At 32.7% G+C, this 16,123-nt stretch overlaps 1 protein-coding gene across 1 annotated transcript in view; it reads right to left on the bottom strand.

Annotated features, from left to right (window-relative positions):
* LOC136270075 (receptor-type tyrosine-protein phosphatase epsilon-like) overlaps window positions 1-15,187 on the bottom strand; it is a 29,743-nt gene extending 14,556 nt beyond the window's left edge. Inside the window, exons 1-5 of the mRNA XM_066066475.1 lie at window positions 15,050-15,187; window positions 13,441-13,662; window positions 12,192-12,434; window positions 400-531; window positions 155-295 (exon numbers count right to left, since the gene is read on the bottom strand). Coding sequence (XP_065922547.1) covers window positions 155-295; window positions 400-531; window positions 12,192-12,434; window positions 13,441-13,662; window positions 15,050-15,131 — 820 coding nt within the window. The 5' untranslated portion in view covers window positions 15,132-15,187. The remainder of the gene's footprint in view (window positions 1-154; window positions 296-399; window positions 532-12,191; window positions 12,435-13,440; window positions 13,663-15,049) is intronic.
* Between the last annotated feature and the right edge of the window lie 936 nt (window positions 15,188-16,123).

Raw genomic sequence — 16,123 nt, 5'->3', positions numbered from 1 at the left:
TTGCATATTGGAAAACATTCCTTACCAAATACTCATCATCAACTTACTTATTAAAACTTACTGTTTTAATTATGGAATTTATTAAATGCAAAATATTTAATGATTTCGGTATATTTATGAAATTAAAAAAAAATATTTAAATTTTCACTACAACCATCTGTACAGTTTCCACCGGTCCAACCGTCAGCACATCCATTGTCACAAAAACCAGTAGTGTGATTGCAAGGGTCATTGTCGTTGCATTGTCCAACACATTTTTCCGCACAGTTTAACCCGTAATAGCCACTGGGACATTCTTTGGATAAAGGAAAAAAATGTTTATTCAGGACAGTTTTTTCAAAATGTTTGATAGAGACCATTGTTATAGAATTAAATTTAAGTCATATGATTTAGCATTACCTGTGTTACAATATGTCCCATTCCATCCAGGTTTACAGCCAAAACAGGTACCATTTATGTCACATATATTCTTTTCACAATTGTCTGGACAGGTTTCATTGCAGTGTTTTCCATGAACACTTGCCTTACAACCTGTATAAGTATAAGTAATCATAATAGGTTGCATAAATTCAAGTCAGTTTAAGTTTTATAAGGATGAAACTCCTTACAGTGATTTGCTCAACATTGCATGATTAGCATAAGGTTTCCACGACATGATTGTTTTTATATACCGGTGTTATATAGTGCCTTTTCCCCCTAGCTATCTTTCCCCCCGGAATAATGGCTATATAGCAGTTCTTCCCCCCCGAAAAAATGGCTATATAGCAGTTTTTCCCCCAGGGAAAGCTGACTATATAGTGGGCTTTCCCCCTTTTTATAGCCAGATTACCCCCACGGAAAACCTACTATATAGTGGATTTTCCCCCTTCTTTTACATTCCGGCCATGTATATGGTGGACCATTCGTGGCAATAATTTGCAATAATTTATATGATATCAATTTCTCATAGAAAGGGATAATTATGGCATTTATCAATACATAGGATAAAATAGTATTTCATGGTTTTTTAACCCCAAATATGAACTAAGGCACGCGCCTCCATAACATTCATGTGTCATCGTCGTTTATTTCACTTGTTTTTACACCTTTTTGAAACACCATTTACACGGATTTCGGAATACCTCGAATCTTTTTCATCTAATCGATGCTTATCTACAGTTTCGACTTCGACGTTAAGAACACGTGAGAACACATTTGAGTAAAAATACGCTGGTTTGGAACTTTAATTTTCCAATGTATTACCATCTCTGTATAAGCTTCTCCGAGGGAACTAACTGTACAATCTTGACATAACTTTGTAGAGGAAGGGAATAAAAAGTGGAAATGTATTACTCCCTTCGTCCAAAAGGCTATCAATTTTAAATTAATACCGTTCGAATTGACGATTTTAAAAACAATTATATTTCTTCTTCTAAATATCAAACAGGGTGCAATGATATGATGAGAACTGAAATGTTTTAGTTTTATTTAGATTGATGGGGTTCTAAATCATGGGTAAGGGGTATTTTAATTGATTATATATTAAAAGCATGTGAAAGTTAGTGTTTACAATTTTGTTTTAAAATTACGCATATTCATATTTTTAGCACATTTTTTTACGAAACGCGAGATTTTATGATGTTAACATTTTGTTTCAAAAAAAAAATGTCTTCACAACCAGAACAATGTCGGTATCTTTGCTGGTTACTTTGGAAAATGTGAAATGGAGCCTGAACTAACCTTATGTATATATTACCACTCAGTATTTGCTAATTTTCCACTTTTAAGTTTGCAACGTGATTTATAAATACATGTAAACAATTTTGAAAACGATGCCATATAAATCGATTCACTTACCTAAAAATCGTATATTACTATTTGTTTCATATTATTGCAATAAAGATTTACTTGTGTACCATATTATTTCTTCAAACAATGAAACAAGGATAATTAAAAAAAAAACAAACCCCCAAAAAACCACCACATCTATTGTGATGAGCTGACTTATTTTTTTTAATTTTTTTTTTAAATATAAGCTTGGTCTTCTTATCAACTAACAAGTTAAAAAAGTCGTATACATGTATGCGCTTAGGTTGGTTATTTATTTTTGATTTTCGGTTGCTCCTTTTATGAATAAAAGTCTATTGATTTATTTATCTAATTATTTATTATATCATTAGTCATCTTATGAATTGATTAAATATTTTGAAAAATAATGAATTTACCTGCGTACCTTTTTAAAAAAAAATGTTCGTAAACTTTGGACTATATATGATATGGGCGCCTTAGATGGCCCCCTAAAATGAACATCGTCGTTTTACTTCAATAGAGCGCATGCTTGAACAAACAAAATATTTTAATCAGAGATATTTATAGCCAAGACTAATAAGTAACAAAAAATATCTTTGTTCAAGCATGCGCTCTATATTTCCCATTCGTAAACGGATAAGAAAAATGTCAATTTTTGACCGATTTTGATTGAATTGTAGTAATAGCGTTACTTCTGACGTCATATACTGCAAGTGAGTGCAAATAAACCAAATGAATAGATAAAAATATATTTTAAATCAACTCTTCTAAAAAATAACATAACATTTTACTGTACCCGAAACACTTTAAAAAATTGCGAATTATGGGGGCCAAATTTAAATCATATTATATATAGTTCTTAAAAAAGAAAAGCAGAATCGTAATTTTCAATCATTTTGATAAGGAAATATATGAGCGATTGTGTATTTTTAAATGATGTTTTTACTTTTAAATGACCGTAAAAATATGTTCATGTGGTCATCTTTAGTTATTGAGATATGGGGCCCTAAAAAATACATTTTCTTTATAATTGGATTTTAAACATCGGACTCGAAAACAACAAAGGCCCCTACCCTGCATGGGGGCTAAAATTTTCAGTGTCATCTACTACTGGTATAACACTATCACTGTGAAAATATGGTTAAGTGGTCATCTCTAGAATATGAGATTCGGATCCCCACTTATAGAACACTTTTCAAACATTATAACGGGGTTTTAAACATCGGGCCCTGAAACATCAATGGCCCCTACCCTGAGGGCTGAAATTTTCAGAGTCATCTACAAGTGGTAAACCACTGCCACTATGAAAATATGGTGATATGGTCATCTCTAGTTTATGAGACATTGGACCCTTAAGAATATGCACTATAATCATTATAATAGGATTTTAAAAACCGGGCTCTGAAACATTGGAAACAAAATCTCTTTAAAACAGAGGTTTAGCCTGGATGAAATTTTCAAAAACAGACAGACAGTCTGATAGATTTATCAAAAAATTCTTAAAACATTCTTGCTTAGTACAAATTCAGAACACAGAATTATGCATATAAGTGTATAACTTGTAAAACCAAGTATTTTTTTCAATTAATTACCTAAATTTAGTTTTATGTGTAATTCCATTACACACGTGTTCAATTTTCAGCATAGTCTATAAAAATTATGAATTGGCAAAACGAAACTTAGCCTTTATAGATGAATTCAGTTGTACATGTATGCAACCTGGGAGTGTAAAAACATTAATTTTAATCCTTGCTGGATTTCCATCAATATTTTTTATAAAATCTGAACCAAAAACGTGAGGGAGAAATCCTTCTATGGGGGAAAAGCTACTATATAGTAGCTTTTCCCCCCAGGGGGAAAGGCTACTATATAGTAGGTTTTCCGGGGGGAGAATCGAATCTACTATGGGGGAAAAACTGCTATACAACACCGGTATGTTTTTCGTTAAGCTTAACATACATTTTGGATAAGGTAGAAAATTAAAAAAAACGAACTCGTGTGCTGATATGGGTTGAAGTTATGATTTGCCTATTAAATTACATTTTTTTAAGTATTTTAAAGCTTCCGTTCTATACACTGATTTGCGTGAAAAAATCACTAAAATCAGTTTTTCTCTGTTATTAAATGGTCAATATATTAGATTTTCTGTCAATTTATATCTTTATATAAAGTCTTTATAATCCATAAAAGTAAGAAATTTCTTAATATTGGAAGCATAAAAAAAATAATCAAAATATCTTCAAAATTTAAGAAAATTAGAGGAAAAGCGGGCTAAGCAGTTTTAGTTTAAACATTTATTCCAATTTAGTAGTGTAAGCCGATAGAAATTCTGATATTCTATCATTTCATATAAGAATAGAATCTTCATATTTAGATTAGATGTCTACATAACTGCAAATAACTACATTTGTTTTTATCCTCCTTTAAGTTTAAGGAAAAAGGTAGTGACCTTGACCTGACCTTTATGCGAAAACAAGGAGGTCAAATTTGATTAAACTGATGTAATCTTTTGGTTATATGATCTTTTTACTGTGTCAACATTTCATGAATTTCTTATTATAAGAAGTATGTTTGATAACGAGAAGACTCCTTCCTCAACAGCATATAGTGACAACATGTCAGTAAATAGGTATTGGCATGATAACGATGATATGTATTCCATAACATATTAATTTAACTAGTTTAAATGCGTCGGAGGTATCGATATATACATGGCAACGCATTTGACATTACACTTATTATTCATTTATGCTTTTTATTAAGATATATTGAAATTTGTCAATCTATGTATATCCGTTGAACTCTCTTTACGTTGAAAGTGTTGATTTACAGTGATAGAGAAGCCTGCTCTTGGCAACACAGCCGACTTTTTTGGACAAATCAATCGACTGCCAATTTCACACTTGATTGAGTTAATTGGTTAATTAAAACCCCCTGTCGAACAGCGCTTTGGTTTTGATCCGAATTGTTTAACTAATCTAAGGAATTGAGTTTCTAATGAGTCGGAGCTTGATTTAAAAGAGAAAAAAAAAGATAAATAAATTGAAAATTAAGAAATAATAATAATAATTTTTAACAGATAAAAGATAGTAAAGGAAACTTTTAACTAGAAGAGGCCCAGTAGACAGATTTGGTAAAATTACAATATGGGTATCAGGTGATGTAAGGCTATGAGACGTTCATTTTAATGAAGTCTGTTTGATTGTTTATGCCATCAGATCTGAATGATTTGAATCTTTGCATCCACAGCTTTTCCTTGCATTTCCTCGCCGCATCTGTCCAATGAAGATTATGGTAAATAACCACTACTGCTATGTCTTCCCATTTGTGGCCACTCATAACGAAATCTGTCCCGACGGGCTCCTCGATTTTTTTAGTCAATATGGTGGAATCTTCGGATGTATCTTGTTTCCCAAGTGTATTGTTTAGAGCAAATCTTGCAACTGATAGGATGTATGCAAGTGTCAGTGCGACAAGACGTGTTGCCTAATATTTTGTAGATACGACCCGTCTTGGGGCTTTTAAACTGTCTGTGTGGATGCTGTGCTTGCACAAAAGTCATCCGGCGTCTAAACAAGTCTTGAAGGTGCTCATAGCTGTTTTACCAATTTGTTTGTATTGTTCGCCATTTAACACGAACTTCTTCAGCTTGAGAACTTGCTGGAGGAGCTTGAGTAATGATTCGGTTGATGGATGTTGAATCGTTCTGTTGCCCCATACCTCCCTGCAGGCCTCGATTATTTCATCGTGTGGGATATTCGTGTACAATGACGTGACATCTATAATAACTAGAAGAGTATGGTCTGGAACGCCAGAGGACGGTGTTTCATTAATCTATAGTAACTTTGAGGTATGATGACAAGTCTTCTACACATAGACTTTTAATAATTTTTAATATTTTTGTTTCTTTTACATCAAACTCCGATTCATTATAAAACCAACTCCTTAGATTAATTGAATATTTTAAATTTAAACTAAATAGCCATTTGACAACCTGTAATGTAGCAGTTTATTCTGAATTAGGACGCTGTTCTCTGCTGTACCAAAGAATGTTCAACATAGTTAAGTTCTGGAAAAAAAATACTGTACCATAATAATTGTATTATTCAACATTGCTATTATACATTAAATGACTGTGTCGAAAAACATAATGCAAAAAACTGGTTGTATCATGTTTAAGATTTTTTATGCAATCTGGGTATGTTTGAATTGTGGAAAAACAAAAAATAACAGCTGCAGATTTCATTGTTGTTAAACAACGTATTTTTGACCAAGCTACACTGTATATTTTTTCTCAACTAGATATTACTAGTAAATGCTCTTTTTTCAAATACTTACTTGCAACCCATGATTTACAATTTTATTTAAAGAAACTTATTCCAAACAAATATCAAAAATGTACTTCCAGATTCAGGTTGTCTTCGCATCAATTGTCAATAGAAACAGGTCGATATAATTTTGAAAGACACAATACAAAATGTTTTTTATGTTCAAATTCTATTGAAGATGAATTTCATTTTATTTTAATATGTCCCATATACGAAGGCTATCGCAAAAAATACATTAAGCCTTATTACTGGAAGAAACCTTCAATGTGTAAACTTTTGCAACTTTTTAATATTAAAAATGTGAAGGAACTATGTAATCTAGGTAAATTTATTCACTTTAGTTTGAAAATAAGACAAGATTTACTTAATGCAAACTAGATGTTGATATCATATGTACACTTCTGCCACACTTCCCGTCAACCTACCTGTACGTGTATATTGTTTATATTTATTGTACTGATAAGCTGTATAGCTTAAAGTTAATAAAGAATTGAACTGAACTGACCATCAGGGGTTTAAAATTTATTGTGATAAATTATTAACTCGGACGTCAATTTCAGTAAGCTTAATTGATTTTATTAAGCGTGAAGCTAACAGTCGACCTCTCAATTATTGAAACTCAAAACTGTAAAATGTAGTTGCTGTTTCTTTAGGAGTTTTGGTTATAGTGATAGATTTGTTTTCTTTGTTTAATAGACACATCGAACAAATTTAAAAGCGTAATGTTTGACTCCTCCAAGGTTGACCCAGATCATCACGATTCGGGGGCACGATAAAATACATGTTGCGCTGGGTAACGATGCAATGAGATCTGATACGATGATATCAAATGTTATACGATTACCGCAACGGACCTCAAGATCTGTTTAAATTGGACATGATTAAAACGATAATTCTACGATTAAGACCGCTAATTAAATCGTGCCGCAAATTATGATAGTGGGAACATAGCATTAGCAACAACTAGACTTTTTATTGAATACACCTACTCCCAAAGTCTTGCAACTAAACCCATTATAAAAATGAGCAAAAAAAACGTGTGGTTGTATGTTTAGTTTTTAACAAAATCCACTCAGAACCCCCTGTGTATTGTGAACAATGGAGAAGCTATGTACATGTATTGACTATTTTAGAAATGCTTAAACTTTGTAATCATTTCACGGCATTTATTCTTATAGCATACTAGAATTTGACCCGTGCGTGCACGGGTTGACATTGCATACGGTATCGGACATTTACGAAATAGATACATCGACACACCGTATTGTTGACATTTTCATAACCAAGCTTTAAGACTTCAAAAATGCTACTAATTTCACTACACTCTGCTTAGTTAGAATAATCTTACTGTGTCTCGGAACAGGCCTTCACCACAGTTAAGATGCCTCCCATATACCCGTAATGAAGCACAGGGGCATCGTATCCGCTCTAATCTCTATGGCATATTTTATAAATAGTGCCTGTTTGGGAGGGTAACAGTTGAAATTGACACCTTGAGGAAACCATTGTCAACCGACGCGAAGCAGAGGTTGACAATGGTTTTTGAGGGGTGTCAATTTCAACTGTTATCCTCCCAAACAGGCACTATTTATTTTATTATACTGAATGTCTTAATTTTAAAGATTGTTTGATGTGGGCCACATCGCTCACCTGAGCAACAATGGGCGTTCAAAAGATATTGTGCCATATGGCCCTCGGTAAAATAACAAAAAAATAAATATTGTAAAGTATTCGAATTTTACACTTATTTTTGCATACACGTAATCTTTGACATTGTACCTTCATGAAATACTGTTTTACACAGAATAAGAAAATCCTACGCAAGATATAGAACTAAATATTTGGTAGAGGTACACTGTTACATAACTTCTAATTCTCTGTATTTTCGTTCTGCCCCCTCCCTCACTTAATAAAGCGATCAAAATATATGAGAGCATATAGGCACATTTTGTTCCTCAACTATTTACTAGTTATTGTATTTTTTTAAAAATATAATAGTTATTGTATTTTATAAAAAAAATCCTACATGTATATATGTGAAGAAGAAAATTGCACCTCAATGCGCTCAATTTCTCAAATTAAAAATATTCAACAGTTTAATTTGGCTTCTCCATTATAATTAAATGACCGTTGTTTACCTCGCGTAAACTCGTGACTTTTACAACTTTACTCACACTTGATTGATGAATACACTGGAATGAAAAATGTTGTCACGTGACATGTTAAAGAGCTATAAAAATCAATGTTACCGTATTGACAGGCACATCACTCTAATTTACTATGGCCCACCCATTATTTTCATTTTTATTCAAAAATAACAAATGGCTACAAACCAGGATAATTTTCCGCTGTAATATTTTCTTAGGAATAGCGATAATTCTTTTATCACCGCAACAGAAGTGTATCAGAACTATGGAAACTGTTTTAACGATGTCGTTTTTATTTACTCACATTTCACATTATTCATTGTATAAAGAGGGGGCCCAGAGAGTAGTTATATACAGCATATCATTCTTTAATTTTTTTTTACAAGTATTTACATGTAACATACTCTAATTCATATAGAATTGAAGCGGGCAGCTTAGCAAGAGTTATTCCCCTTTGATTTATTGATTTTTTGATGATTCAATTAATGTTTCCAATAATAACCAATTAGTGTGATGATTATTTTTATACAATAATAAATATTCTTTGTATATAAGTTGTTATGCATAAGTATTTTTTAGGTTAGGTCTAGTTAGTTTGTTAATTTTTGATTTCCCGTTTTTTAGATACCACAAATTATTCTAGGCCGGCACATATATAGGGACAGTGTCTATTGCGTTACGAGGAACGACTATTTGGGGTAAAACTTGAACAGGTACGGCTAGATTGAGTGTGTGGACTTCCCTGCTCTTTCTAATCTTCGTATGATATAACATACGATACAGAGTGTGCGGTCATCCCTGCTTTGGATCGCATTAATACAAGTGTGCGGTCATCCCTGCTTGTATTGGTGGTGGTTGCGGCGGAGCACTAGTGTGTGGCCATCCCTGCTGGTGTTCTGGCCTTTCTAGCGCAAGTGTGCGGCACTCCCTGCTTGCGTTAGGTTGCGTTGTTGGCGCAAGTGTGTGGTCATCCCTGCTTGCGTTAACGTTGGTACCTGTTCAGTTGCGTAGGTGTGCGGTCATCCCCGCCTGCGTAACGTTGAGTCCCTATATATGTGCAGGAGCGGTGATTAAAGTCTGCACTTGTAAATATTGGCAGCAATCGGGGCTATCCGATTCTATCTCGGGTGCGGGCCCGCGGGGATCACAGGCAGTGACCCCCTTGCACGTTACAGAATTTCTAATGATCAATCAAAATTTCAGCGTCAATCGTAGAATTATAAGCAAGATGAGCTCCAAATTTTGCTAGGTTTGAGTCATATTTTGTTCGCATGAGTTTATTTCATTCAGCTTAATTAAGATTTTTAACTTGGTATTTCCTATTCGGCATTTAAAATGGAAAAAAATGAATGGCCTCAGATCGGTGTACAAACATAGAATTGTGAGCAAATCTCTGTATCTTGCTTATAATTCGAATAGGGTAGGTAAATAGAAATTGTAAACAATTAAACACAAGAAACATGTACTATAACAAATAAAGAACACAATTTATTTTTCAAAATGGATCATATACGTGTATCTACATATTGCCGTCAGCGATATTAAACTCTATTTAAACTGGATAAACTCGAGAAAATGCCAAGCATCTCAACAAAACATATTGCATTATTCTACCATTGCGCAAAAGATGATACCGAATTACCGATAGCCTGAATGAATTGCATTTTAGTTCTTTCTTAATACATCAGATGTTGCTTAATTTGCGCAGGTAAACATTAAACTGTTTGATTTACCGAAGTCTCTGCTTGATTTGATACGTAATAATCAGGAAATACAAGCGACAGTTCCCAGGTTAACGCAAAGCATAAATGAAAACGAAACGAAAATCACAACAAGCTAACACCACCGTCATATGTGAAAACTGTCAACGCACTGAAATATTTAGCCTCAATTTACTTCACAAAATCGGCACCAATGTATTTTGCATGTTTCAAAGATTCCCTTCGTACACGAACTGTTGCACAACAAACATATTCATCATTGTCAGATCGGCCCGTTTATCATATAGTGTCATGGCTGCTTTAAACAAAGAACCTCGATCGTTTTAGAATTATGGAATACGAGTCTTGGTAAAATGGGTAAGCAAACCCGGGCCGGAGCAAAATAAAAGCCGGGGCAGATCGGCAATCGTCAATTCCAATTATGCATTATTTTGCAGCAATATTTACAGCGAATACTAATATACTGGTCAGTAAATATCTTGAAATTTTAATGAGATTGGCAGATTAATAACTGTCAATCTTTTGTTTTGCTCTGGCCCGGTCATGCCTACCCATTTTACCAAGACTCATGGATGCTATAAATTGCTTGAAACACGCCTTTTCTTTCTTATTATTTTCGTTATAACTCAGATTTGAAACAGATTTGCAATTTATATTTTCCTTCCCATACGGATTATTTATGTAAAATTACGTTAAATTTGATTCCGTAGTTCTTAAGAAGAAGATTTTTTAAAATGCACCCCCCCTTTTTCTACAGTTTCGAGCTTTCAATAAAGATCGGTCTTTCATTTCTGCAATTTATAATCACCTTTCAATAGGGATGCTTTGTGCCAAATCAGGTTGAAATTGGAATAGTGGTTTTAGAGAAGAAGTTCAAAATGTGAAAAGTTTACAGACGGACAGACAGACGGACAGACAGACATACGGACGACGGACAAAATGTGATCAGAATAGCTCACTTGAGCTTTTAGCTCAGGTGAGCTAAAAACAGTAAAATTTTCATCTAAAAATTTAATTTATTTTAATGAAGAAATCAACACCTTTTCACCAACGTTTTTTACTTGCTTCGAATTTACACACCATGTTGACTTTTGGAACTCTCGGGATATTTCGTAAAATTTACATGTACCATGTATTATTCCCTCTATTACTTACGGAAACATATAGTTAATTCATAGCTCTATAGAAACAGCCAGATTGAAGTCTACACGCCCCGTTTATTGATTGGTCGAAATCTTCGGCGGCTGAAACTGACAGGACCAAACTTGACACGCCCAGTTTATCAATTGGACGAGACCTACAACTACCTAGGAAAATCACGAACTGCACGAAATAATCATGACGACGTCAGACTCAAAGTCTGACATGAGACGATTTGGCTGTTTTTTTAGTAAACGTACTTACGTACATTAACAGTAATTTAGTGAATTTTACTGACTTTTCATAATCAATTTATCAATTGACTAAAAGAATGATGTTAATATAAACAATAAAATGCTTTTTTTGGATGATTCATTCGGGTAATGAAGGTAATGATCATTGCAGAAAAAATTTACATAACCCCCCTATCGTGGGTTATGTATTTTTTCTGCAATGTCGCTACCTTCATATCCCGAATGAATCACCAAAGAAAGCATTTTATTGTTTTATTAAATGCACTGAGTTAGAGTTATCTCCCGTATTCCTTTGATGAACAGAATGTAAGACAAATTTTCAATGAAAATTTACACGTACTTGTAATATCGTTTGTGAGTCAAATTATTAATCTAAACACAAGTTTTGTCTTTGATAGAATGTATGTCCATTATCACAACCATACTCCCTTATATAACCTCTGTAGTGGTAAGCCATCAACTATGAAAAGTCAGCAGTTCTCAGAGAGTCGAATCAAAAGTAACGAATGTCTCCGATTATTAAAGATATTTAGTAAGAAATAATTAAATAAATAAACATTTTACTAAATCTTTCAATCCAATGTCCATGGTTTCACACATATGTAGTTTCATTGTTATCATACGGGTTTATTGAAACATATAAAACGTACCAGTATTTATGTCATGTTATTAAAATTACTTTTTTTTTTGGAATATTGATTGCCTCCATACGCCAGAATTACGATTTCTTAGCTGTAAAATAATGTTTCATACTGTGGCCAATATCAGGAAGCAAGTACCACATCGTACTTTGCGCTTATTAAATCAACCTACCTGTCACAATTACTTCACACAGCTCCGATATAACATTTCCGGTTTCGAAGCCTAAAGGATATTTAATTTTATCGAGTCTTTCGTTGTAAAATATAACGTAACGTCCTTGTACTATACAATTTGTGTTGAAATCCAAGAGAGGTAACTGTGGTCCATCCTTGTAACACAGTTTACCATTTTTTCTGTCAGTTGTGTTGGATACATACAAAGAAAAGCCGGCGAAACGGCCCCTCTGTCTCATGGCTGTAAAATGTTACATGAAATTGAAAAAAAAATAAGGTACGATTTGAGATTTAACGGGACCGAGTCTAATTATTTCTACCCTACATATTTTGATGAAATTTCTATCATGCAGTTTTATAGCTATATCAAATATTATAAGATCAAAATATAACATATTTACCACCTCGATGTCCTAGGGGATCGTTTCGAAAATAACACTTTTTACTAGGAAACCCTATGAGAATTTGATGAAAACGCCAAATTTTCAGTTTTTTCCATAGCTTTTGCATTTCTGTCTAGGGATTTCTTTTTCTTTCAAATATATAAAAAACTATTGTGAAAATTCACCAAATGGTTAAATTAAAAAAAAAGAATGTTTACCTCGTGATTTTGTTCAAAGATAATACCAAAGTTGATTTTTCCCCTCAAAATATTGACATATTGTTTATACATTGGCTTATAAAAAGTGGTTTTTTTTTAATGAATAACACTTTTAAATTGCTATTATCTTTAATTTATAGCTCTATCAATTATGTCTTAGCTTTAAAATCCATTGTCCCTCGAATAAATAAGCGAATCATACTTTTTCTCTGGCTTTATGCAGAGTTTAAAATACTGATGACGTGTATTTAAGCGACAGTTTTGCTTTGTACTCTATCAAATTCATAAAACCACAATTTCTCAACTTGTAAACGTTACATATAATGTTAATTTTTGCATGAGAAATCAATTCTTAAAAAGTTATAACTTTGCACTTACAGCTGAGTGAAAATAAATACTAGTAGATGCGTTAAGTCATGCGCGGTGGAACTGTACACGGTCTCGTTAAATTATCAACATCAAATGGTCTATACACTGGTTAATAATTGAGAATTTCGTGTGTTTTAATCTAATTGGCCTTTTCAGGTTTTAAATATATCTAATAATTAGAAAACGACATGAATTATGAAAAATAGCAATCGGTAATAGAAAATCAGTAAATCGATTACTTCTAAGTGAAAAAAAAGAAGCTTGTTTTAGTACTTACTAAGAGCTTCATAGTCCTTGAACCGTATCCTGATATTGTACACATTGTATACACCTCCAAGGTCTACATACCACCAGGTTCTCTTCTCGGGCGAAGTCTGTCCAATAACACCCATCTGGGCACAGGTGCCTATGTTTCTATCAACAGCTTTATGAGCAGTACACGTTAGGCAAGTATTAGCTGTTTTGTATTGTTGTGCGACCTTATTTGCTGATAAATCATCTGTTAAGGAATTGATAAACACACTACTTACATCACTGAACAGCACAAAACAGTCAAAGCTGTGTACATTTGTATCTTTGAAAACTTGTTTTTGTTTAAGGACGTTGTTTACTCAGGGTTTGAGTTCGTTCTCAACTTCGGATTGTTATAAAGTTCAATGTCCTGAGTAAAAGTTGTTCTAAACACTAAAAGTATTTATGAAATGAATTATTGACAAACCATTCCATATTTTTACTATATTGTGGAATTAGGCTCAAATAAAGTTGGACTTTTACCAAAACAGATGACATTCGAACTAACATTTTCAGATTTAGTTTTTACTGAAATAATTTTGGTAGTACTGTAATATTCAAAGTTAAGATTTTATTTGTTAGTCAACATAATTTTGCATATTTTCTGGTGGTTTTATCTCACTTTTTCGTTTAGATATTTGAATGGCACACACTAAAAACATTTTGAAAAATGCCTAAAAACGATAAAAGACACCATTTCTCAAAATTTCGTGATGGCGGAAATAACGTGACTCAACAATTGATTATTTTTATGCATGTTAATGTTAGGATATAACCAACATATTGCTTGTTGTGCACTGCCATTCATAAAATGTATTTCATTTTTAAAAGAGTTTAGCAATTTGTATTGTTTTCACAATTAAGAAAATTTCAATCACAGTGTAAAATTTTTAGGGACTTTTCTTAAATTAAAAAAAAGATATTCATTTGCCAATATCTCAAAAAGTAGGTCATTGACCTACTTTTTTGAAAGAGAAAAATAGCACTACCATGATAGGTCTTTAACACACAATAGATAGTTTTTTGTATTATCATCAGTGGATTTTTTTCATTCTGAGTAAACGTATACCTTTAGTTGAGGTATTTGCGATTTCTAAACGATATAAGAAGCATTCACTGATGCTATTTATTTAATCACATTAATAAAGAACTAAGTCTTGTCAGCAGCAATGATTTGTGCTGAGGTCCAAACACTGTTTCACTTTCGATTTGTCTGAGTAACTGCATAGGGGAGTTGATTTTAGAGAGTTGATTAAAATCAACTCCCAAAAAAGAAATCATTGAAGTATTCAATTATTTTACTACATACTGAGAAATACAATGACGAGTGACTTAATATTTACACAATGAGCACGAAATGCTATGTCAAATGATGATATCGTCGGGATATATATTAAACCTTACAAATTAATATAGTGTGTTTATAGTTTAATCAGTATTATTCTCAACTTTTGTTTCCAAATTGATATCTACTAAAAATTGATTGTGTCCAATGCAAGGAATAACACAGGATTTTTCTGAACTTAACCGAAAGTAAAAAAAAAAGCACAGGTTATATCCAAAGTTACATTCTTGAAAAAATACCATGTACTTACCATACCCTGTAACTTCAAAAATATTCACACATGTCCACTTAATCCATATAGTAAAGCATAATGTCAAACTTTGTGATTTCATAATTTTCAGTACACAGTAATTTACACGATTGTGTAATTTAAAGGTGAATCAGGAAGTTATTTGAAATTCTAGATAAGGCGGTAAGTTTTGGTCATATATCAATAAGTTTTTAATAATCAATTTTAATATGAAAAAAGAGGCCCCTATGCTACATCACTAACTTTCCAATAATATAAATATCTGACCCAAAAAATTTCGATTTTTTACCATAGTAGAAATTTATAAGATGTCGAAATTCGGTAAGTTTATGTTAATATTAACATAGTTATTACAAATAATTCCATGCACTTTGAAACTTGTACTCTTTTGTTTTCTTGTCAATACAAGATTTAAAAAACTCATATATTTTGAGACAGATATATTTATTCTTAAATGTTTTATTTCGTTCCTATTTTTCTTTGAGGTTATTGGACAATGAAGCATTAGCTACTGATCTGCAAGACATAACTTCTCCAAAAGCAGTGCGCAGTAAACATGAGTAGCTTGTATAAACCCTCTGATCCCTCCAAATCACTTAAAAATCTACATTATGGCACTGGGAAGACAGACTTAGTCGCACCTCACCGAACGTAGCTTGGATACCAGTCAAGTGTCATGTTTGATTACTGCAGGTTTTTTTTAAAGTAATAGAAAGAATGTGCTTAATAAAGAAAGAGTTAGCACAATAATGTTGGTTACTTGATCTATATCATCTATACGAAGAAGCTATTAACAAAACGATTTGACTCATGTATGCTTTATCAGATTTAGTAAAAACCGGAAGATGATGTTAATACAACCAATGAACAGTTTTCTCTGATTTAAATGCGGATTATGAAGGTAGCAATAATTGCAGATACATGTAATTTTACATATAATGTAGATTCCTTATCAATTTTCCGCGAGTATTTAATTCTGCGTTTCAACCATTTTAAATAAAATCACGAAAATATGAAATCGTGAACACCAAATATTTATCATAGGTTCGCGTAGTTAAGATCTGTCCTGAAAAT

This window comes from Magallana gigas, chromosome 7 (genome assembly GCF_963853765.1).
Source record: "Magallana gigas chromosome 7, xbMagGiga1.1, whole genome shotgun sequence".
In the NCBI taxonomy this organism is placed as follows: Eukaryota; Metazoa; Mollusca; class Bivalvia; order Ostreida; family Ostreidae; genus Magallana; species Magallana gigas.
This window is presented reverse-complemented; position numbering and strand designations above follow the sequence as displayed.